At 50.1% G+C, this 25,110-nt stretch overlaps 1 protein-coding gene across 2 annotated transcripts; it reads right to left on the bottom strand.

Annotated features, from left to right (window-relative positions):
- Nucleotides 1-8,496: 8,496 nt before the first annotated feature.
- On the bottom strand, nucleotides 8,497-24,992 carry MBD3 (methyl-CpG binding domain protein 3). 2 transcript variants are annotated; one of them, XM_041467160.1, is made up of 8 exons: nucleotides 24,813-24,992; nucleotides 20,929-20,985; nucleotides 18,789-18,948; nucleotides 16,564-16,701; nucleotides 13,845-13,935; nucleotides 12,774-12,951; nucleotides 11,377-11,574; nucleotides 8,497-10,334 (listed from the first exon to the last, which is right to left on the bottom strand). In XM_041467160.1, exons 1-7 carry the CDS (start codon nucleotides 24,824-24,826, stop codon nucleotides 11,382-11,384), a joined length of 831 nt encoding a protein of 276 aa, XP_041323094.1. In that variant the 5' UTR covers nucleotides 24,827-24,992; the 3' UTR covers nucleotides 8,497-10,334; nucleotides 11,377-11,381. The 2 variants fall into 2 exon arrangements, with proteins under 2 accessions (XP_041323094.1, XP_041323095.1); XM_041467161.1 differs by lacking the exon at nucleotides 20,929-20,985.
- Nucleotides 24,993-25,110: the final 118 nt, after the last annotated feature.

The raw sequence follows: 25,110 nt of genomic DNA, 5'->3' as shown, positions 1-25,110 counted from the left end.
CGCCGCCTCCCTGCGCCCCCCGCCCCGCCCGGCGATGGGCCGGGCCGAGCCCGCCGTGCGCATGCGCGCCGCGGTCCCGCCCACCGGCCCGGGCCCTCCCCGCCGGAGCCACGCCCACCGGGCCACGCCCTTCTGTGCCCCGCCCCCTGGTGACAGCCCCCGGCTGTGATTGATGGCCTGGGGACGGGAAGCGGGCTCATTAGTTGCTGGATATTTTTTTTTTTTTTTAACTGCTATTTTGAAATTTTTTGTGTGTTCTGTGTGGGCTCCTGGTGTCGTATGGAAGTGCCACAGGCGGGCGGGCCCCCGCCGGGGGGGGGGGCGGGGGGGAATGGGGGGGGGGGGGGGAGGGTCCGAGCATTTGGGGGGTTTCTGAGCAGCCCGGAGGGGTCCGAGCATTTGGGGGGGTGCAAGCGTGGAGGGAAGGGTGGCCTGAGCGGCGCAGGGGGAGGGGAGCGGTCCAAGCATCGCTGGGGCGTTCTGAGCATCCCAGGGGAGCTCCGAACGTCCCGGGAAGGATCCGAGCATGCCCGGAGGGGTCTCCTAAAATTGCAGGGGGTGCTGAGCATCCCAGAGACACGCCAGCATCGCAGATGGTTCCGAGCGTCCCGGGAGCCTCCGGGCAGCCGAAGGGGACCCCGACCATCGCGGGGGGCGGGTGTCGAGCATCCCGGGGTGTTCGAGCAGCCCCGGGGGCCACGAGCATTCCCGGCGCTCGGCCCCGCCGCCCTCCCCCGCCCGCAGCTCAGACGCGGCTGTTCCCAGCGCGGAGCCGGCGCTGAGTGCCTGAAAAGCGCCGCCGACACCGAGGGAGGCGGGAGGCGCTGGGCGCGGAGGGGACAGCCCGGCAGTGCCACCGCTGCCGCCGGCCCTCGGCAGAGAGGAGCGAGCAGGTCGCTGGGTACCGCGGGGACCGGAGCGGCGGCAGCTCCTCCCGGTACCGGGCAGCCGCTCCCCCGCCCCCTCCAGGCACTCGGGGACGGAGCTGGAGCACAGCCCCGCACCAGGACAGCTGGATTCCTCCTTCTCGCCGAGTTACTAAACTTAGGAAAACATCAAATCTGTCTTTCCCCCCACCCTTCCCCCCTGGATCTTCAGCTTCTGTTTCACGGGGTTATTCCGCAGGGTCCCGGAGCACTCTGCGGTGGAAGGGCCCGTCCGGCTCCAAGCCCCGCTTTTCCTGCTCACGTTCAGCTGTCACCAGGTTCTGCCTGACAGAGCCACAAACCCCTCAGCAGCCCGGACGCCCCGAGTCCAGGGCTCTCCATCACCTTCCCAAGGTCAGCACAGCAGGTCCCTGCTGCCGTGGATGTCCCCCCATGGCTCACTGCCAAGCAGCTGCCTCCAAACCCTTTGTCCCAGCTGGGCCATGGCCTTACAGGGCCCTTCCACAGCCAGGACTTCAGGAAACCTCCCCTGACCATGCTAGCCCAGCACACTCCTTCCCTGGAAAACCAGAGACCAATTCCCAGCTCCCCCAAGACCCCACATGCCCAGACATTCCCACTCCACATGACACTCAAATTTACTTTCTCCATTTACACTGAATTGTCTTTCCCAATCACTGTCTTTGGGATTAATTCAACCGTTGGCTTGGGATTGTTTTTAATTGCAGAAACCATCAGTGTCTGGGCTAGAAACCCCCCCTTCAATCCACCCACTCTGTTCCCATTTCAGATCCCAGGAAACATTAACTCTTGCTTCTCCATGGCCCCAAAACAAGTGGCATGGCCTGGCCCTGTGCTTCCAAGCTGGTGGCTCTTCTACGGAGAGAGACTTACACGTTCTGATACTTTGAAAAGGACACCTGAAATCTCTGTGGGATCTTTCCAGCAAGGTAACAGCCACCAGGAACTGTCTCCTTAATTCTTTCCCCTCCTCTCACCTGATAACTAAACTCATCATCTTCCAGATGCTAAAAAGTTTAATGAAAACAGTTAACAAGATGCTTCTCCTCCTGCTTTGCCTCTTCTTCCTCTCCTCCTGCTTTCTCTCCAGAGGACTCAGCTGTGAACTCCCACCAGCCCTTTCCTTCTGTGGCTGTTGCAGAGAAAGCTGAATAACTTGTTTTCCCCCCAAAAAGCTCAATTTCATGGAGATGTGTCCATACCCATCCCGATTCCTGTGCTTACACAGATCCAACAGCATCAGCACAGCTCTGGGAATCCTCCCACTCCAGACCTGCTTCTCCCTGCCATGAGCTGTTCAGAGAGCTGGCAGGCTCCAGGATTGAATGGAATTCTGGAATATCCAGAATATTAATGGAGTCCTTGAATATCCCAGCTTGGGATGGACCCACAGGGAACCCTGTCCCTGCCCAGCCACCCCAACAAGCCCACCCTGAGCACCCCTGGCAGCGCTGTCCAAACGCTCCTGGAGCTCTGGCAGCCTTGGGGCCGGGACCATTCCCTGGGCAGCCTGGGCAGTGCCAGCACCCTCGGGGGCAAGAACCTTTCCCTGAGCTCCATGCCAAGCTCTGGCACAGTTCTATGCCAATTTTGGCATGAGGGTTTGCACCTATTGAGAGAAGCCTCCAAGGACAGACACAGGAAATCCAAATCTGAGCTTGAGACATCCCCCTCTCTGCTCCTTCACTTGCCAAAATATTTAACATAGTAAGTTGAAACAACTAAAAATAGTGGGGTTTCCATACCTTGAAACAGAAGGGTACAACTCCTCCTGTCTGAGCTCCTTTTGTTCCCAGATAATGGAGGAAACTCAGGCATGACCAACACTGGCTCTGATAACTCCATTAGGCAGCCTTGAGCAAGGACTGCACAGGTACCTGAATGGCTCCTCAGGGATGTCCATGCTGCAGTTCCAACACCAAACACACTCCTGGCCACTGCAGGCCACCACATCAGCAGCTCTGAAGCCACTGACAGGTCCTGTACGTGGGCTTCAAAACCCCTTCAGGAACTGCACTCCCAACACTGCCATTTCTGTCTCTCTGCTCTCTCAGTCCTTCTGGGAAATTTCTACATCAAGTCCAACAACACCCAGGGAAGCTGCCAGTTGTTATTTTAAGCACTTTGGCAAACCTGGTTTGTAGATGTTGTGCCTCTGATCTGTTCCATTTTCAGCAGAACTAGCTCACACTTTCTTCTGAGAGTCTTACTTCCACACATGACACCAGGCGGCCTTTGGGGTTTTTTTAACCTGAGCAATTAGCAGTTCTTAAAGAGACTTGTGTCTCCCATTAACAGAGGAAATGAGTCTACAAACCAGGGAAGTTGTTCAGCACAACTCTATTTCTTTACCAAAACATCACCATGCAGAAGAACCGACTTCACTAAACACAAGAGGAAAGAGAAGGCGCTTGCTTGCTGCTTCCAAGCCCATCTGCCCAGCTGCTTCCCCATCTCCCAGCAGAAGTCATTCCCAAATGTTTGTACCACCTGTAGCAATATTGTGTCTGACTATTAAAGCTGAGGCTGCCCCTGGATCCCTGGCAGTGCCCAAGGCCAGGCTGGACTGGGCTTGGAGCAGCCTGGGACAGTGGGAGGTGTCCCTGCCGTGGCACGGGTGGCACTGGGTGGGCTTTAAGGTCCTTTCCAACACAAACCATTCTGAGATTCTGTAATCTACAGAACCAAGATGTCCCAAAAAGAACAACAGAGTCCCATGTACAGACAGGAGATTCCAGAACACTGGACTGAAGCACACCAGGTGTCACAGCCCATTAAGGGGTTTCCTATACAGAGAAAAAACAACAGAAGTTCAGCAGAGCATCGGTGCCACCACAACTCCATCTCCCTCAGGAACAACTCTGCAGCTGCTGCTTACTCCAGGCCAAGTGTGCAATGGCACAAGTGACAAGATCCCAGTTGGAATATTTATTCTGCAATAGAGAGCATCGTTTATAGATGCATCCCTAATGATGGGATCAGTGAACACAGACAGGGGAACCCTCCTGCTCCCCCAACAAAAAAACCCCACATTTGTCATAGAATCATCCCAGACTGATTTGGGTTGGAAGGGATGATAAAGATTATCCAGTGCCACCCCTGCCATGGCAGGGACACCTCCCACTGTCCCAGGTCACTCCAAGCCCTGCCCAGCCTGGCCTTGGGCACTGCCAGGGATCCAGGGGCAGCCACAGCTGCTCTGGGCACCCTGTGCCAGGGCCTGCCCACCCTGCCAGGGAACAATTCCTGCCCAAGATCCCATCCAGCCCTGCCCTCTGGCAGTGGCAGCCATTCCCTGTGTCCTGTCCCTCCAGGCCTTGTCCCCAGTCCCTCTGCAGCTCTCCTGGAGCCCCTTCAGGCCCTGCAAGGGGCTCTGAGCTCTCCCTGGAGCCTTCTCTTGTCCAGGTGAGCACCCCCAGCTCTGCCAGCCTGGCTCCAGAGCAGAGGGGCTCCAGCCCTGGCAGCATCTCCGTGGCCTCCTCTGGCCTGGCTCCAGCAGCTCCACGTCCTCCTGCTGCTGTTCCCCAGGGCTGGGGCAGCTCTGCAGCTGGGCTCTCACCTGAGCACAGGGGCACAGGGGCAGAATCCCCCCTGCCCTGCTGCCCACGCTGGGGGCTCAGCCCAGCACAGGGGGGGTTTCTGGGTCAGTGCCCATGGCTGGGACAGGCTGAGCCTCTCACCCACAACACCCCGAGTCCTTCTCCCCAGGGCTGCTCTCTGTATTTTACCAATTGTCTAAATCAGAGCACATTAGCCAAATTCTATAAAACGGGATCCAAAATTCAGAGGAAAAAATACTTTTAAAGAACAATTATTGCTGCTCTTCTCCCTTTAGGAGGTCAATCTCTACTTTCTGCACCTCACCAAGCACAGAAAGCACAGGCTTGGAGCACAGCACAGAAGAGGTGCTGCAGCTCCGAGCAGAATCACAAAAAAGCCCTTACTCTGTGTGGGAAGGCTTAGGGGAATATTTCAGCACATCAGGAGCTGAATCACTGCATGTGGGTGGAGCCAGACAGATTGACAAGATGTGGAACTTGAAAGATGACCTCAGCCCGAGATCAATCATCCCACAAAGTCGCTGACGGAGGGAACAGCACGAGGGACAGCTCAAGGTGAGGAGGCTCAATGTCACCGTGGTGTGCCACAGCTGCAGTAGAGGCACAAGCTGAGGTCAAAAAGCCTGGCCCCCTGTGATCCCTCAGTGCCACCAGGCCCTGCTGCCCTTTCTCTGTCACTCTTGGCACCCCTGCCACAGCACCTTCAGAGGCTCCCTCCCTACAGCAGGACATGAAAGAGGCACCTTGGGGGAAGCCATTAGCAGAGGGCTCTTTTTCTTGCATTAGATGAATGAGGAATTGAGCTGTCAGGTAATGACTTTGGAGTTGTGGAGAAGCCAACTTGATGGAAAGCTAAGAATTAATTGCAGATCAGACAAAAGCATGAAAAAATAAAAGCTGGTACACCACGCTTTCAGGATTTACAGCCCTTCAGATCACTAAACCCCACAAAATGTGCCCAGTAGGCTAATCTGGGACATGGAACTCGACTCACCTTGCAAACAAAAACATGTAAGAACTTTTTAGGATTCAACTTTTTCCAGAACCTCAAGCTTGGGGGTCCATACCCCACCTTGAGCACCACATCCAGCTCTGGGCCCCACCATGAGGACGTGGAGCTGCTGGAGCCAGGCCAGAGGAGGCCACGGAGATGCTGCCAGGGCTGGAGCCCCTCTGCTCTGGAGCCAGGCTGGCAGAGCTGGGGGTGTCACCTGGACAAGATGTATCAGAAAACTTGTCATTTATAAATGCAAATGAAACCAGATTTGTTCAGCAAAGCATTTCTGAATTTTGCCACTGAAGACAAACCTGATCAGGCCACTCATTGCCCAGTTCTGTGCAGTCTCCAACTGCTGCTGTTTGTGACTCTGCAAGGTAAAAAAAATCCAATCTGAGATTTGACTAAAAGCTTTCCCATTGGAGGCCAATATTTTTTCTTACTCTTAGTTATTGTTATAAGCTAGTCAGCAGTAGTTATGGATATTGGTAAGAAATCAGCAATACTAAATGAGATTGCTAAACAATGCCCTGACAATTCCAAGTGCATTTGGTGGGTCATTCTGGAGTTCAAAACGTTTTTCTCTCCCCACCCTCCCAAATGTTCTGTCACTGTAAATACCATTTAGCACACACTGTTCTGTGCTGTTCTCTCCTACACTCCAGCTACTCACGGGATCAGCCTGAGGAGGAGGGGGAGAAAGGTTTTCCCTCATTAATTCAAGTTGATCCCTGCTAATCTGAGAACAAATCCAAATTTTTAGCTCACTACAGCCCATAGAGGACATTATTTTCTGTGCTGCAGAATTAGGACACCACCTTCCCATGGCTGTGTTTCATTAAAGCAGGAAGGTAAAATAGGCAACACTGGGACCCTCAATCGACCCCAAAGCCTGGAGCAATTCCAGCAGATGCAGAAATTCCTGTTCAGAGTGACAACAGTGAGGAATATGCATTTTATGTGATAGGGAAGAAGTGGTATTATCCAAGTATTTGCATGGGCATCTGGACTCTTGGAGATTGTTCTTATGCACATAATCCCAAATAACTAGGATTTCCTGACTGGAGAGTTATTACCAAAAAACTTCCTTTCTCTCCATTAAGCATTCTCCTGCCTCCTCCCCCTTTAAACACATTACCCCACACTCTTTCCAAGGAGCAGGACAATCAGTCCAGACAGAATGGTCCCTCCTTAAAGCAAGACAAAAGCACCTGACTCAGGAGTCCTTCCAGGTGTCCTGCTTCATTCATATCCCACAGAGCAGCAATGAGAATTCAGATGAGATATTGGGAAGGAATTCCTGGCTGTGAGGGTGGGCAGGCCCTGGCACAGGGTGCCCAGAGCAGCTGGGGCTGCCCCTGGATCCCTGGCAGTGCCCAAGGCCACAGTGGAAGGTGTCCCTGCCAAGGCAGGGGGTGCCACTGGATGAGCTTTGAGGTCCTTTCCAACCCAAACTCCCAGCCACGACATCAGAGCCTCCCCAGGCAGGGTTGAACAAGCCTGCACTCCCAGAGTCCAGCCATGTCATCCCTGGCTCTCTTCTCTTCCTGCTGGGCTGAGTTTACAAGCAAGAAAACTCCTCCCTTTCCTTGCTCAACAGCCAGTTCAGCAAGTTCAATTTCAGATGTGAATCGAGCCAACTTTTCCTGGGCAGAACCACCTCCAAGAGCTCTGCTGGCCAAATCCAGACTGCACCAATATCCATTCCAATTCATTCTATGGTTTGTACCAAATTTAATCCAGCTAGAATTCAGTAAAAATAACTCCCCAAACAGCAGGATAATGACATTCCCTTTAAATCTTAAAGTTTTATAAAACAAAGTGGAGAGGAAAAAACTGTAGCTATCAACACCCTATGCAGCAGAGAATATTAATTAATGAAATATAAGTGTTGCCCCATTTCCACTCAGTTGCTCTTAAGTACATTATTTGCTAATCATGTGCCTCAAACAAGCTGCTTTCTCCACCCTGGGGATAGATTTGATGATGGCAGAAGCTTTATGCCTGTCAGTCATGTCCAGGGCTGAGATAAGACCAACTAATCCAGTTGTTATTGCAGCAACATGAAACAGACATCATGGTCAGTGAAAACAAACATTTCATTTCCTCACCTTGTAAGCAGGTAGTTATTTCACTTTCTCTGGCTGTGAGAGGAGTCCTGGGTCCTTCTTTGGCACTTTGCACAAGCAACTCCTCCATATCAATGAAAACATCATAAACTTTGTAAACTGAAGGAAAGAGAGTTGAACTGGGAAAGGGGTGGGGGGATGAAACAGGAGAGTTGGCAGCAATTTAAATTGATATTCAGTGTATCAAAATATGAGTGTCAACATCTCAATCACCTGTGGTAGGGTGCCTCAATGGTATGTTTAGATCCAAGTAAAAGTAGATAAAGACATCACCAGATACTAAACAGGTTTTCCAAAAGCCAGTGTCAGAATAAGATTGCTCTGGCCACAGGGACACCTCTGGGGTGGGATATGAACTGCTGGAGCTGAGATCCAAAGGGCCATATGGGAACAGACTCAAGCTGAACCAGGAAGGTTTGGATTGGGTATTAGGGATATTTATTTTTTCCCCACATAAAGGGTTGTCCAGCCCTGGCACAGGCTGCCCAGGACAGTGGTGGAGTCCTCATCCCTGGGAGTGTCCAAAAGCAGTGTGGATGTGACACCTGGGGACATGGTTTGGAGGTGAATGTGGTGGTGCTGGGCTGATGGCTGGACTTTATTATCTCTAAGATCTTTTCCCACTTTAACAATTCTGTGACTCTTATCACCAGCCTGCCCAGGAGATGGGACACCCTGGCAGCTTCTCCCGTGGTGGGGACACAGGAGAGGATTCTGCAACAGGAATGAACTGCTTTCCACAAGTTTCCCTCCACACTGCCCTCTGCCAGGCTCCAAATCAAGATCCAAACCTCAGCCTGGAGCCACAGCTGAACCCCCAGAGCATCTCCACTGGGAGCAGTGGAAAGGGCAGAGCACAAAACTTCAGGTACGGGCTTGAGGCAGACTAGAAGAACCTCTTCTTTGTGAGAAACATTTAATTCAACACCATGACTTACAAGAGGACAGATTTACAGAGTAGTAACTGTAACAGACTGTTCAGAAAAGAAAATAATGGTCGCTGCCTGCAGTGCCAGGTAAAGCTCCCCAAAGCAGCACCTGGCAGAACATCAGCAAAGTACAATTCAGTCTCCTTGCAGTACTCAAATGAGCAATATCAACCAATCTTGTGTTTTCAAACCTTTAAGAGAAGTGAATAAAGGATCACTCACTTTGGCATGAGATATTTTTCAGGGATCACTAAGCTGCACTACTCCCAAAGGCAATTCCCTGCCCCCTGGCTGTCCCTGCTAATCTTTCTCATACAATAAAGGCTCTGGGAGCTACTTTCTTCCCCAAGTTTTGGGATACCAACAACTTGTACAATTGGTTGGTGGCACAATATTTCATGCACCACTTTGTAGTGTTCTCTCAGCTGAGATGTCCATGCACTGCTTATGCAATGGATACCCTAAGACTAAAATAATTTTGCAACCCAGTCAACACATTCCCCAAGCTATCAATTCTCTTCTTCCTCCCCTCTCCTGTCTCCCTTCCCAGAGAAATCCATTTTTAGCCACAAGTTACCCCAATATGCTCAAAGATGTACTGGAAGAGACTGATGGATCAATCAAGGTACCCATGGTGAAGCCCAATACTTATAAACACATTAAGGCAGGTTTCACATCAGTCCAATTTTTGACACAAAATGCTGGTCACTTCACTGCACATGCAAATAAGAAAGATTCAATACTTAATAAAAAGCTTTAAATTCATTTTTTAGATATCAATTATAGAAAAATCAACCTTTTACCTTTTTTTTTTAAAGAGGTCAGAACATTACTGCACACAAAAGCAGGTGTGTAGTCACACCTGTTGGAATGGATCCCCTTCCCTCCACACTGAGGAAGAGAGGGCAGGTTCTTGGCACCAGAAGAGAAAAAGGAGGAAGTTTTCCTCATTATCAGTCAGAAATGAGTCATCCTTCCATCCCCAATTGAGAAAGTCCTTCTGACTGGACTTAAACCAAAGAAAAATATACCTCAGGCTGGGTATATTCTGAACAGAGTCTTGGAGGCAAATGTCTGGACACACAGAGCTCTGTATCCAAACTGTGGTGTGGAATCACCAAACACCCCAATTCCCAGAGCTGGCAGCCCAAGTCCTCGAGTGCAGCTTCCCCTCCTCACCCCAGCTCAGGTGGGAGAGGCACTGGCAGCTCAGCTCTGACACCACACTGCCAAACACTTCCAAGACCAATGTGGTCTTGAGAGGAAACAGCAATTCACACATGGAATGAACCATTCACAACATGAAATGACCTCCCTAGAGTCAGGTACAAACAGGTAGCCCACAGCAGAGTAGCCAAGGAGTGAAACAGCATCTCCCTCCCTTGGGTTAGAGAGAAAATTGTTTCTGTGGGTCATCAAAAGTACTTTGATAGAAAAGCTTAAAAATGTATCACCCAGCACTGACCCACAAAAAGTAATACCAAAAAAAAACCAAAAAAACCCCAAAAAAAAAGAGCCAGCAAATTCAGTTCCTAGGATTTTCCCTCCCCACCATGTGATATTCTTTATCCCCTCCCACTTTTGCATTCCCAATCACCCTACCCCTTTAGAAAAAGGAAGGGGAGTAGAGCTCAGTCAAGTTCCTTCTGCAGAACTCCCCTGCAATGAATGAACCATCAGCTTCCATGTTTCCTGAAGTCCATCCAAAGGCTCTGGGGTACAGTTGGACTGATGGTGCACTCTTGGCTCTGTGACTGGTTGTGCTGACCCTGCTGAATGGGTTTATACTGGGAATTCTTAGATGGAACTCCCTGAAAGAGGAAAAACAAAGACCTTGTAACTGAAAAATAAATTTTGTATCTTTTCTTAAAAGGAGAAATCCCACTGTCATAGCACATCCATGTCTTTATCTCCTGGGTTTCACCTGCAGCAGTCAGTTTGTTCTGGCTCCTGCCTGTTGCCAGACCTCTAAAGCAGAAAGGAATTCAAGGTATTCACTGTCCAAATAAAGCTACTGCTGGTGATAGGGGAAAATGGGAAAAAAGAGTCCAGATAAAAGATGAGCTCTCCCAAAGGCCAAGCAGATTGCACATTATAATCAATCCTCAAGCTTCAAGGATTGCTTAACAAAATCAATCTTCCTCCTACCTGAAATCCCCATTCCCTCCAAAGGAGCTCTTCTGCTATTCATCCTAAAAAGTCCCTTTTTTCCCTCACCACATTCTTGATTCTTGTCTCAGAGGCTCCAGAGGAGGCCACTAAGTTCATCTTACAGAGTTGATCAGCCTACAGAGACAGGCTGAGACAACTGAGGCTGAACCCTGAGCCTCCTTTTCTCCAGGCTGAGCCCCCACCAGATCTCTCAGTCCCTCCTGGTGCTCCACAGCCTTCCCCAGCCCTGCCCACACCTTCCAAAGCCCAGGTTAAAAAGCAAAGATTCATCAATATTTAATATTAATCAATATTAATATTGATTAATATCAATATAACCAGGAGGATTAATTAATCCTCCTGAAAACATTCCTGTCCCCAGTGTTTAAGGTGACACACAGCACTATCACCCACCTGGACTATACATTTTCCATCTCCTGGTCATGGTCCTGCTCCTCCTCCTCCTCTTCTTCTTCTCCTTCCTCCTCTGCTCCTTCTTTCTCCGAGGGAGGCTCCCCATCCCTGGCGATCTCCTCCACATGGGCCAGCATGTCAGCCATCAGGGCCTCCTCCAGCCTCTTCCTCACCTGCTGCACCAGCTCCTCCTGCTCTAAAAAGCAAAGATTAATCACTATTTAAGGTTCCTCATGAAAACCTTCCTGTCCCCAGTGTTTAAGGTGACACACAGCACTATCACCCTACCTGGACTATACATTTTCCATCTCCTGGTCATGGTCCTGCTCCTCCTCCTCCTCTTCTTCTTCTCCTTCCTCCTCTGCTCCTTCTTTCTCCGAGGGAGGCTCCCCATCCCTGGCGATCTCCTCCACATGGGCCAGCATGTCAGCCATCAGGGCCTCCTCCAGCCTCTTCCTCACCTGCTGCACCAGCTCCTCCTGCTTCCTGCCCAACACAAGGGACAGCCAACATCAGCCCCCAGGCTGCCCCTGTCAAGGGAAAAGAGTCTGCAACCCCTCCAACATGAGACAAGCATGGAGTGGAAAAGCCCTCTAAGAACACCATTGTGTAACAAGAAAAGAACCCAAAAACCCCCACCTGGCACTGTACTCTGAGTGAAGATGAAAACTACTTTAAAAATTTGTCCAGTATTTCTATTCTGTGTCCTACACCTGTTGATTTCTGGCTGAAATTTGGCTTATCTAGCAGCTGACTTTTTTTTTTTTTTCAGCCTAATGCTAATTTTTTAATCCTGCTACTAATATCTAACAAGTCAGCCTACCCTGCACAGACTTTCAAAAACAAGACTGGAGAAAATTAAGTTTCAGGCCATTTCTTTCTGCTCATTTTTCTTTTGAGTCCCAACCCTAAGAAGTCAAAGACACAGCAAAGAAGTGATCAACAATCAGTGGCTCATGGGGCTCCTATTTCAGCTCAGCCACAGGACATCAAAGTTACAAACAGACTTTTTTTCCTGGTCGTTTATGTTTCAATCAAGCCCAGGAAAGTAATCCTGCAATTCCAAACCATTTATCAAGCAGTCAAAGCAAGGACTGCCTTTAAACACTTAATGAATGCAAATTGCATGCTGCAGGCCTTTGGTATATTCAGTTCTCCATCAAAAGCTTAAAGCTGAGCTTGACCAATCCTGTTTTAAGAAGACTTCATTACTAAAGCAACCTATAGCAGAATAAATTGCATCCTTGCTCCCTGTCACCACAGCAGGCATGGCTTGGGTTTGGTCAATCCATAAATTTTATTGAATTAATTTACTGACATAGAAAAAGGTGAATAGAATCCAATCCCTCTGTACAGGATTTCTCCAATGCCATCTCTGCACAGAGGTGCCTCAGTCGAGGTTCCCCCAACTCAGACACTTCTGTAATAAAAGGAAACCTGACAGAAAAAACAAACATGAGCCTGAAATTCCAGAGTAACTGAGCATGGCCAAAATAAAAAATAGTGGGCTTTAAGCACATGACAGAGCTTCATGTAACTACTTTTGTCTACTCTCTTGCTAGAGAGCCATTTCAATCCATTCCCAAGGCACAGTGCTCCATCAGACATTCAGAAAGAAAAACAAAGCACTGTTTGAGCACAAGGAACCTCGTTCCAGAACAGCAAGTGCTATTTCCAGTTCCTACCTGATATCTTCATCAGTCACCATGAAGGCTTTGCAGAGAGGCTGGGAGGTGTTCAGCCAGACCCCAGGGTTCTTCTCCACGGCTGCAGAGAGCTGCCCAGTGATGGGCATGGTGCTGGTGTGCAGGGCACTGGCGATGGCAGAGAGCAGAGTCTCGTCCGTGCAGCCGGGGCCAACCCCTGCAAGGGGGAGGGAAATCCATAAGCAGCACTGCCCCAGGCAGGGAGCAGGAAATCAGGACAATGGCAATTAAATTTTAATGGCAAAGCACAGGCTGTCAGTTGGAAAGCTCACACGACATAAATCTCAGACCTAAATGCTTCTAACAGCACCTTTGCAGCTCTCCAAAGGTATTGCAACTTAGAGCAGCTCCTCATTCTGTTACAGCCAAAAGGAAAATAAAAACCACCAAACTGGCAAAGGAAGATGTTTCCTTTCTGCTTGAACAAGGCTCAGAGAGCTAGGGGTGCTCACCTGGACAAGAGAAGGCTCCAGGGAGAGCTCAGAGCCCCTTGCAGGGCCTGAAGGGGCTCCAGGAGAGCTGCAGAGGGACTGGGGACAAGGCCTGCAGGGACAGGACACAGGGAATGGCTGCCACTGCCAGAGGGCAGGGCTGGATGGGATCTTGGGCAGGAATTGTTCCCTGGCAGGGTGGGCAGGCCCTGGCACAGGGTGCCCAGAGCAGCTGTGGCTGCCCCTGGATCCCTGGCAGTGCCCAAGGCCGGGCTGGACAGGGCTGGGAGTGACCTGGGACAGTGGGAGGTGTCCCTGCCATGGCAGGGGGTGGAACAGAGTGAGCTTTAAGGTCCCTTCCAACCCAAACCCAAACAGCAATCTGAGATGCTCTGCTGTTTCTGGAAAATCAATCCCCAAAAAGGCTGAGAGGCTTTGCTCCAGTGTCCCCTCAGCACAGAGGGCACTGGGACCCCAGGCAAGCACTCCAGCTCCTGCTGCAGCAGGAATGGCCACAGCCCTGCCAGGCTCTGGGAACAGGGAGCTCACCCCCAGCACCTTCACTCCCTGCTGCCAGGTGCCAAATGCCAGCCCTGAGTGAAGGGCAGCCTCTGATTACCTTGCAGCCCTTTGGGAAGGTCCATTGTTTTCACCAGCTCCTCTGCAATGTCAAAGGCGTTCAGTCCACTCAACTTCTTCTCCCAGAAGAGCTGCAGTCAAAGCAGGTGGTTATTGGTGGTTACTGCACAACCAGGAAAGGAACTGACAGCTCCACAAAATCCCTGCTTCCTGTGCAGACAGGGAACAGCAGTGCTGAGGACACTCTAATGTGCATTTACCACAGAAGGGATCTGCCACCTCCAACAGCAGGCACAATCCTCACTGCCCGTCAGCCCTGCTGAGTCTTAATTCTTTTTGCCAGACTTAGGATTAAATGTGTGAGATGGCATTTCTTCTTTGGACTCAGATGTTTGTTAGTTCTTATCTATGTTACAGTCTCACAAACCCTGAGTTCTACATCACTTCACTCCAATAAATTAAAAATGGAGCCCTACCTCTCTCTACAAGGATAAACTGTCCAATTAAGAAATGACACCTAAATTATTTTTACTTTTTACCCAATAACCAATCACCCATGGCCACAATGTGGACTTTTTAATCCAATTACACAAAACCACCCAAACCCATGGAGAAGAAGGTGAAGAAGAAGGACCAGCCTCCATCCTAAAGCCTCCATCTTGCTTTAAGTTTCCCACCCTGTGATATCACACACTTCTATTCAAACTCCACACCACAATCCCAGTTCTATCATTCCATTTTGGAGCCTTCTCCACAGCCTCAGGTCGGATGCAGTGTTCTCCTGGGGGTCAGTGCCTGGCAGCACAGAAAGGCTGAAATTCTCAGTAACCAGGGTTCCAACACAGTCCCACAACTCCTCTCTCCAAATTTGCTGCCTTGGAAAACTCTCTTTTCTTCCAGGGCCTGGAACTCCGACTGCTCTGAGCTGCAGCAGCAAGGCCAGGCTGGCTGACTTCCAGCTGAAGCCCACAGTGTGAGACAGCCTTGTTTGCACCCTGCTTCCCTCCTATGTATCCCACAGAAAGTGAAGGAATGCAAGAACTGTATTCAAGGTAAAGTACTATTTTCTCCCTTCCGTTTGGTCCTTTCCCCCATGTCTCTCCTTTACCAGATTTTGAGTCACAGGTTCTCCCATGGCTTAAAAGCACTGGAATGTGTGGTGTGGTAAAATAGATCACCTTGATACACCTTTAATTCTGCAGGAGATGCAGGAGAAATATCAGGAGGATAGCAACACATAGCTGGAGGATCAACTGTCTTGCAAAAAACCACATTTTTACTGAGGTTTTGAGAAATCAAGAACTCACCTCAAACAGTCCATGCATATCCCACCCCTTTTTCCTGCCTGTCAAAATCCAAGTGCAACTGACCCCACATGACTTTTCCAAAAAGGGGAATGAGGGCAGTCACAGCCCAAACACAGGCTGGATATTCCATAGGTGATTTTTTTGTTTGTTTGTTTTGTTGTTTTGTTTTTGGTTTTTTAATTTTTTTTGGGTTTTTTTTGTTTGTTTGTTTTTTGTTTGTTTTTGTTACCCAGAGCAGCTATGGCTGCTCCAGTCCTGGAATAGTCCAAGGCCAGGCTGGATGAGGTTTGGAGCAACCTGGGATAGTGCAAGGTTTCCCTGCCATGGGAGGAGGGTGGAATGGGATCATCTTTAAGATCCCTTCCAGCCCCCAAGAATTCTGGGATCATTCAGTGCATGATGGGACTTGGCATTACTTTCAAATCTTGCAGAAACATCTGGAGTCTGCTGAGAAAAAGTCAATATATTCTGCAGCCCAGTAAAATACCTTAAACAGGAACACAAATCCAGCTCAGAACTGGGAGAGGGCATTTTATCTTTACTGCTCTCTTTTATTGCCTTAACTATAAAAGGTGCAGGAATAGCAACAACACTGTCAACATACAGGATCTGCTTCCCCAGAAAACCATGGTAAGACCCTGCCAAACTGCTTAAAAAACAGAAAAAAACCCCACCCCAACCACCAAAACCTCCACCCATTTCAGATAAATTCTATCTCACAGGTTCTAATTGAACTAAGTTTATTAAATTCTTAAAATCTACCTTCAAAAAGTGTTTTTTGAAGTTTTTAGAAAAGGTTTTCAGTGTTCCAACAGGTACAGCTTACTTTACCTTCCCTTGTCCTGAGCACCCTTTCCTTTAATTTTGGTGTGCTCTCTTGCCTGCAAATACACCTTATGGTAAGAAAAACACTTTGATTGTGTATGAACAATAACATTCTAAGTGAATTTTTGATTTATAAAGCAGAGTTTACTCCTACTAACGTGCAGTCCCTCGCACTGCAGTGAACACCACACTGGATGTGATCCAGGCAGGAACGTGGATTTAATGGAATATGGAATTCTTACACAACACAACTGAAACATTTGACAGTGATTCTAAACCTAAGTGGCTCCGAAGTGGCTACAATGTCTGAATAATTTTGTACATAATGCTTAATTTCAGCATGAAGGAAATTCAGGTTTAGCTACAACAGAGTTGGGATTGAACCAAAGGCTAGAGTTTGCAAATCCCAGTCTGCAGAGTCCATAACTAGAGACTGGGAATGGGATTTGTTCTGATTTTAAGAGCTGGGAGCACTGCAAGCCACTGCTCCTGAAGATCAGATTTTTTCTAAATTCTGAAGTGCCAGAGATCAGGAATTGCCAGGGAGTATTTGTTCAGCATCACAAAATTAAAACAGATTATTTTGGGATCCTCCCAGCAGGAAATGCAGTAGTTTCTCAGCCTTACCTGCCTGGGCTGGTCCACAGCTTTCTGAGGGTCACTCTTCACCTTGTTGCTGGGGTGGTTTGTGATCTTTGTGACAGGCTGTTTGAAGATAGAGGCTGTCTGTCTCACAGGCAGGGCTGTGTTCAAATCAGGCTTGCCCTGTTTCACACACAAAGAAAAGGAAAAACCCACAAAAATAGTTTCAGTTTGGTAAAATGCTACTACAGCCACAAAAAAGTGCAGCAGGGAACAGGTCCTGGGCTCCAAATCTTGTCTAATCTCAAGTTATACAAGTTAGGCTGCTAAAAATACATAACTAAATTCAAATCTTGCCTTAGACCTATCAAAGTTTTCCACTCATTCTGTTTAACATAGCAGCCTCCTCCCATGTGAGCTCACACACATCAGTTTTACTCCCATTTTTAATGGCTTTAGGAGTCAGAACAAACCACATGTAATCACTAAAAGAGAAGATTACAACACAATATTTGTAATAAATTAAAAAAATTACAAGCAGGGATTTAGGCTGGTTTCTGCATCCAGAAACCACTCCAAACCACTCCTTCTAAATCCACTTGTGACCAATAAACAAACCAACATCACTGAAAGCTGAATCCCTTTTTTACCTTTGGTTCTGAACAAAGCTCAGCTTTTAAAATAAACTCATAATCAATTTTGCACTACATGACTGCATTTTCTGTTAGGGGAAGCATAGGAAGGCTGCTCCTCATTCCCAAAATCCAACACACAACTCTTGGAATGGCTGTAGGACACACTTTGTTCTCAGGGATGCAAACACTGTGTCTGCTTCACAGATTTATTCATGAGATGTAGAAAAGATGTATTCAGGACAAATATAATTCTGAACCATCTGGGTGCTAATCCTTTCAGAAGCCAGTGATAACATTTGTACATTTATTGAGAGTTTTGGGCAGAATATTTAGCTTGAGAGGTGTGTGAGCTGCTGGTCACTGCCTCAAGGCAGGTCTCAAAATATCACTGCAGCACCAGGACTGTAAGAAATGTTCCCAGCACTCTCGTGATGATGATCCTTGACTGGCTGATGTATTTCAAAAATGAGCATTGTGGCTTTTCCACATTCAGTGTTTAGGTGCATACACAGCAGCTGCTGGGTTCTGGGAAAGATTTTAGCATCTGATGAAGATCCTTAGGAATGACTTGGGACAATCAATCCAGACAGGGAGCCTGTCACTGCCATCCTGACACCTCAACAATCTGAATCAGCAGCTAGAGAATCTTGTATTTTGTTCTACAAACAGGACTCACAGCCCTCTTCCCTCTCATGCTTTTTGCCCCAAATGCCACCTCCCCTTCCACCAGTGCCAAAGCTGGGTCAGCAGCACAGCCTGGGGGAGCTCCATGAGTCACTGGCAGGAGCTGCAGCATCTCCTCACCCCTGTGGACCCAAATCCCTCCTCTCCTCTCAAACCAAAGGCAAGGGCAGGGCAGAGCTGCTGCACAGCTCCAGGAAATGTGAGGCTCTGGAGCAGATTGTGCTGGAGGAGGTGAGCTCACACTCCAGGGAGGGGGATTACAGAATCATGGAATGGTTTGAGTTGGAAGGGACTCAAAGCCAATCCAGTGCCACCCCCTGCCATGGCAGGGACACCTCCCACTGTCCCAGGTCACTCCAAGCCCTGTCCAGCCTGGAACACTTCCAGGGATCCAGGGGCAGCCACAGCTGCTCTGGGCACCCTGTGCCAGGGCCTGCCCACCCTGCCAGGGAACAATTCCTGCCCAAGATCCCATCCAGCCCTGCCCTCTGGCAGTGGCAGCCATTCCCTGTGTCCTGTCCCTCCAGGCCTTGTCCCCAGTCCCTCTGCAGCTCTCCTGGAGCCCCTCCAGGCCCTGCAAGGGGCTCTGAGCTCTCCCTGGAGCCTTCTCTTGTCCAGGTGAGCACCCCCAGCTCTGCCAGCCTGGCTCCAGAGCAGAGGGGCTCCTCTGCACTCATTCCCACAGATCAATGCCTTTCTTGTTGGGAATTGAGGAAGGTGACAGTCTCTTCCCTGTCCTCCTCCACAGAAGACTGAGGAGTGACACAACTCTCCTCCACAGCACCAATCCCCTGGGAGCAGCATTTGTCCAACCCCCACCACCAGAGCTGTTCTGACACAGCTCCAATTCCCACTCCAGTTATGAACTGCTGCATTTTCCCTCTCTCCCAGACTGCTCTGGCAGTGGCACAGCAGGGAGGGAGGGGGAGCAGCAGTGCCTCCCAGTCTTACTTTGGCTTGGTTGGAGCAGTCGTAGCGCATCCTCTGCCTGTTCTTGTTCATTTTGTTCATCAGCATCTTCCCCGTGCGGAAGTCGAAGGTGCCCAGGTCCATGGAGCTGCCCAGGTACCGCGCCAGCTGCGGCTTGCTGCGGAACTTCTTCCCACTGGGGCTGCAAAAAACACACCACAGACACATGCAGGGAAACCTCAACCCTCTGCACCTCCACACCGGCGCCTCCGCAACTCAGGAGGGAGAGTTTTTATTGCCATCCTGAAAAACACATGCTGGACTTTCCAGAATGAAGCTGACATTCAACTCTGAGATGCTTTCATATTGACTCCTTCTCATGTGGAACACAGAGATTAAGTTAAAATGTTTTTATATGTCAAGAGGAAGGTTCTGATCAGATAAACAAATGTAGCATAATGCACACAATAACCACCACGGGAGATCTCAGCACAGATTCACTTTTCATTCAGCTGTCTCTCATAGTAAATGCCCATTTTTGAGTATAATTTTTTCTCTCAGGACTGTTGCATTTGACCAGCACCAAAAATGCTCCTTGTCTCCTCTCCCTGCCCCTTGAACAGTACATTCAGGTTTGGTTCTATGCCTTTTGTAGCATCCTGAAGACTTCAGAAGAGAAAACCAGAAGTTAACTACTGCCAAGCTGCAAAACACAGAATCACAAAGTGATGCAAAGACAAATGTCAAAACCCTGTAAAACTTTCGTTAATGGCAAAAGGGAGGAGAGATTCTTTTCCACAAAGACTCAACCCGGAGAGCAGGCACAAATTATTCCACATCTTTACTGATGTTTTCTTTGGGGTTTTTTGGGTTTTGTGGGTTTTTTTTTGGTTATTTTTTAATAATCCAACATCATAAGCTTTTTTTTTATTCATAAAGCAAAAATAAGCCAGTGTGTTATGGCTGCAGTGTAGGACTGTAAAGACAATAAGCACCAAGTATTCTTCACCTTCTCACTGAGCACCATAACAACATCTCTTTATTCCGACAACTACTCTCACTTCTGGTTTTCTCCACTTTGCAACTTGCATATTCAAGCCCTAGTTCACATCCAGGAGCTCATTCCCTGTATACCCATCCCACTATCAAAGCTTAATGGGCTGGAAGGCATTTTAAGACCAAAAATGCCAGTTACCACCTTATCTCACACTGGTGAGATACTGATAACCTTACCAGGGTCTTAACAACAACAAAACAAAAGGAAAAGTCTATTTTCACATTATGTCTCCTGCCCTGAAGCTTTATTAGGGGAAAACCAGCATAAGCAGAGAATTTCTGGTATAGGACAGTAACAAAGCAATTAGGCTAAGTCAGGCTATGCATGAAAAAAAAAATAGATTAAAAAAAAAAAACCCAAACACAGAAAGTACCGAAGTATTAAAAGGTTTCCAAAAACTGACATCAATTTAATATAAATTACACTAAAACTGAAATTAGAAAAAGTCTCTCGGAGTTAAGACTGAAAGGTTGTGGTGATCCCACACAGCATCTGCTTAGGAAGCTCCTGGCTCCAACTGCTCCCAAGCTGCTTATCCTGCCTGGATCTCCTCCCTGCCACCACCACTGCTCACACAGCCCAGTGTTCATGCAAATGAACCAGCTGAGGAAAATAATCCATCTTTGGAGGGCAGGGGAGGAGGAGGAAACACTCCCCCACTGCTTATTCCTCAGCTGGACCAGCTCCCCGTGGAGCTGCGCTTGGGCCAGGAGACAACAAAGAGTAGGACCAAGGAACAGAGGCTGTGTCCAGCCCCAAATTTGTGACTCACTTTTTCAAACGATAAAGGGAGCTATTTGCCTCAATCCAGAGAGAGGAATAAGCAACTCCAGCAGCTTTAGGGCAGAGCTGTCGCTGCCAGTGAAGCCAGGAAGAAAAGCTCCTGCTACATGAAGAACATGGCACTGCTTCCTCTTCCAAGATCTGCTGCTCTAATTTAGGGTTTAGTGTCTTAGCAGGTTTAAAAATAATGCATTAAAGTGCAGAGTAACTTCCAGAACAGTCAGTACAGTCAAAGACAGGATTTTAAGTGAACAGAGCCCTTCATCTCTGTGTTTTTAGTATGTGCTGTGGTCATTTTGCAAGGAAGAACTGAAAAGCTGCTCAGAGTCTCAAAAAACCCACCTGAAATGACTGAGAGTCCTGTCTCTTCCTGGGGAAGCTTGGCCCAAAGGAAAAGCACTGAAATGTTCAGAAGAAAAACTTTTATTCTGATTAGGTCTTGCAAAAGGCAGGAACATTCCCAGGCTCTCTGGGACAACAGCAGACCAGGGAGCAAAGCTATGACCAAAAGGTGACAGTGAACTGAGAAAGGAAGGGATGGGGTGCCCAGGAGCTCCTGGGGACCCCCTGGCAGGACCATGCAGGACACTGGGGCACCTACACACACCTGGGAGGGTCAGAGGTGTCGGGGGGGAGCCAGAGGAACCCAAAATTCCAGCGGGATTCCTGATGCATGCCAGGACACACAGAAACTCCCCCAATACCACAGAACTCTGAGCCCTCTTGAAGCGCCCTTTAAATGTCAGAAAATACAGAATTTACCTCCTTCTGCACTCCTGGTTTTGCACAAAGAGGCCCAGAAACGAGACATTTTGGTACAAAGCTGCAAAGCCCAACCTCTGCTCTGTAACACCCCCAGGCAGCAACGCTGAGAGCCCGGATTGATCCCGAGCTCCCGAACTAGGCTCTGCCACAGTTCCCCTGTGTGAATGGCAAGGACACGGCCAAGTTGCAAAGGAGTTTACAAGTTGCAAAGGATTTTCCACGCTCGTCCATCACCAGCTCCGGGGCTTTATTCACTTGGGCCGCCTGGCTCCTGCTAACAAAACAGACCTGGCTGCCGGGACCCACCCCGGGCTCTCATTCCCAGACTTTTCCAGGCAGATTAAGGCGCGTTCGGAGCAGCCTATTGAAGGGCCAGGCCTGCCAGGTGCCCCTGCTCTCCATGTGCAGCTCGCCCTTTGTTTCCTGCCTTATATCCTTAAGGAGAGAGCGGCTGCCCAGGCCCGCTCCCCACCTCCCTCATCACAGTCTCCTCCCCTCCGCTCTCCCATTTAGCCTGCACAGGATCTGCACAACTTGGGAAGCAAGGGACAAAAGGCAAAAAAAAAAAAACAAACCGAAAAACAACCGTGAGCAAATCCAGGCACCGCGTGCCTCTGGAAGGCATGGAGGCAGGAACAGCCCAGGGAAAACGGGGCACTGAGAGCAGACACTCAAGAGCCTTGCTGGATGGGGCAAGGGAAGAACACAACATGATTCTTTCTTGCTTTCCATCGTGCTCCCTCCCTTACTTCTCCCCTCAGCTCTGCTCCAGGCAAATCCTGGCACCAGGGGCTCCTGGAGGGCTGCAGGAGCTCCCGATGGTGCTCACAGGGAGATGGGGACCCCAAGACACCGCACAACCAACACTGCCGGCATCTCTGTCACAGCATCCACACGTTACCCCTGGATGCAGCCCTGCCCCGGGGTCCCATACTCCAGCTGGGCTATCCTGGGATGGGCTGGCACGGCCACAAAAACCACGCCAGGCCAGGTGGGCAACACCTCCAGCTGCCACAGTCCACCCCACACCCCTACACATCCACAGCCCCATCCCACGGAGCAGCCTCGGGGACTCGACCTGTCCCCGTCCCCTTGGGGCTGTCCCAAGGGATGATGATGCTCCCAAGGGATGATGCTCCCTGCCCCGCAGGACAACAGGGGGGGGGTCTTCGTTCAGCAACTGGGACTCCAACCATACCAAAAATAAACCCCCCCAAAAAACCCACTTGGTGACACACAAAATCTCTCAAATTTCCAGAAGCATCACATCCCTAAAGAAGAGCTTGGGACAAACACAATTACAACCAGATGATTTTGTAGGGCCCAATTCAGGCATCATGGAATCATGGAATTGTTAAGGATGGAGAAAACCTTTAAGATCATCAGATCCAACCATCACCCCAGCACCACCACCATGTTCACCATTAAACCATGTCCCCAAGTGTCACATCCACGTTTTTTGAATATTTCCAGGGATGATGATGCCACCACTGCCCTGGGCAGCCTGTTCTAATCCTTTACAACCCTTTCCATGAAAAAAATCTCCGTAATACCCAACCTAAACGTGCCCTGGTGCAATTTGAGGCCGTTTCCTTCTCAAATGAGAAATAATGAGCTTCCCTCCAGGCAAACCAGAGCAACAGAGGAAAAGCAAAGCACAGACTCATGAAAGCATTTTGCTCCACAATTTTTTTGGAAAAGATTGTACTGACCAAAATATCTTTGGAGGAGTGTTAAAAACATTCCCTTCCAACTTCTTACATTTGTGCTGCAAAGGTAAGGAATTCTCAACAAAATAAGTTTCACACAAGAGTGTGAAGTTTCCCAGCACAGTGATGTCAATATCCTGAGGCAGAGACAAGCAGCGATCCCAAATTTCTGACACTTGGTCATCAAACTTTCAGGAGAAAAACACTCTGAAGAAAAAAGCCCCATGAAGCAGCACTAAATTCTCCTTCCCCCGTGTGAGAACCCTGAGTTTGAAGAGAGCCAGAACTCTCTTAAAGACAACCTGCCACTTTGACAAAACCCCGGACACAATTTTCTTCCTGAAATCCTCCATCCCTGCACTTCTCCTGCTCACTCTGAATCCAGCCTGCAAGTCCCAGCCTATCAGCCAGAAACCCTCCTAAGGATGAGGTTCGAGGACTGGCTGTAAAAACCTGCCCAGATACTCAGACCTCGAGGAAGATGGAATTTCCAGCCAGAGACTGGCTCACACACACATCTCACAGGGGTTTTTCCACAAACCCTCCCTGCATCTGTACGTGCCTGGAAGGTGGACAGAACAATCACCCAGGTAAACAACAGGCAGAACTCTCACAGGTATTACTGAACTGCCACACCTGTATCTGCCACTCTGAGGTAATGCAAAATGCAACAGAAACCAAAAATTAGCGCAACAAAGCTCTATTCTACCTTTGATCTTTGTCCAAATTGATACCAAGGGAAAACCCATAATAATTTGGGAATAAAAACATGCTACTTATCCTCTCTCCCCCTTTTTTTAAAGTTCATGTCCGACACTGCAACTTAACAAACAAGTTCTGGGAAAAACAGGATCTTTGAACCTTTCAGCTGGTCTCATCCTACCCTCAGCCTCCGAGCTGCAGCAGCAGAATCGGCTTCACGTTCTCGAGGATGGCACTTTCTGGTTCACTCCCCCTTTTCTCACAACCATAACCTGATTCCAAAAATGGAATCTGGAGCTAAAGCTGTGGCTGCCCCATCCCTGGAAGTGTCCGAGGCCAGGCTGGATGGGGCTGGGAGCCACCTGGTGCAGTGGAAGGTGTCCCTGCCCATGGCAGGGGGTGGAACGAGATGGGTTTTAAGGTGCCTCCCAACCCAAACCGTCCTGTGAGGATTCTGTGTCAGAGGCAGAAGCTGATGGTATGGATTTTCCCGACAGGCAGGGCCAGGTGAGGACACAGGGACAGCTCCTGCTGCGTTCCCAGCTCCCGCTGGACCCGAGTTTCACACCTCAGCCCGCGGGTGCCTCGTGGGTGCGGGGAGGATCCATATGGCCACCTACAGCCATATGAGCCATGCAGGGCTATAAATAGAAACCCTCCAGCTCCCGGGCCATGTGCTCCCCCCGCAGCCACACTCCCGGGAAGGCGCATCCCGAGCCCGCCCCGGGGCCAGCACCGCGAGCAGCCGAGGCTCCCTCCCCACAATTCCTAAGTACGCCCAAAAAGCAGCAGAGGGAGCCCCGAGGAAGCAGGAGCACCCCCCGCGCTGCTCCTTCGAGAATAAAGAGCCCCGAGTGTCCGCAGGGCAGGAGCCGCTCTGAGGGGACGCGGCGGCTCCTCCCGGCGCTCCCCCATCCCTGAGGGGGGCCGAGCATCCCCGACCCCCCGGGGCCGCCCCGGGCCAGCTCCCCGCTCCCTTCCCCTCCACTTGTGGCTGCACCCCCGGCCCGGCCCCCCCGCGCCCGGGGCGGCCCCGCCGAGCGCTCCCACCTCTTCCGCTCCATGGCGGCTCCTCCCGGCCCGCTCCCGCCTGGCTCCGGCCGCCTCCCGCCGGCTGCTCCCGGCCGCCTCCCGCCGGCCTTTCCGCGCTGCCGCTGCCCCCGGGAGGCGGCGCCGCGGCCCGGCTCGTCCCGCTCCGCTCCGCTCGCGGTGCCGGTCCCGGCCCTGGAGCGCCGCGGGCCCCCTCGGTGTCCCGGCAGCGCCGCTTTAGGCATCTTGCCCCGCGCCCACCCCGGCCGCACTGGCGGCCCCGCGACCCCCGGCCCCGCCCCGCGCCCCGGGGACGCGG

The sequence above is a fragment of the Pyrgilauda ruficollis genome, unplaced genomic scaffold (assembly GCF_017590135.1).
Source record: "Pyrgilauda ruficollis isolate IOZ18807 unplaced genomic scaffold, ASM1759013v1 scaffold200, whole genome shotgun sequence".
Lineage (NCBI taxonomy): Eukaryota > Metazoa > Chordata > Aves > Passeriformes > Passeridae > Pyrgilauda > Pyrgilauda ruficollis.
Note: the sequence above shows the minus strand (reverse complement) of the source record. Positions and strands in the feature narration are given on the sequence as shown.

Excerpts from the sequence above, each read along its gene's own strand:
- MBD3 (XM_041467160.1), bottom strand. Across the intron at positions 18,949-20,928 it reads AGGACTCTCAGTCATTTCAG|CCCCAGTGGGAAGAAGTTCC; the intron begins GTGGGTTTTTTG and ends TGTTTTTTGCAG. Across the intron at positions 11,575-12,773 it reads GTGACTGATGAAGATATCAG|GAAGCAGGAGGAGCTGGTGC; the intron begins GTAGGAACTGGA and ends TGTGTTGGGCAG.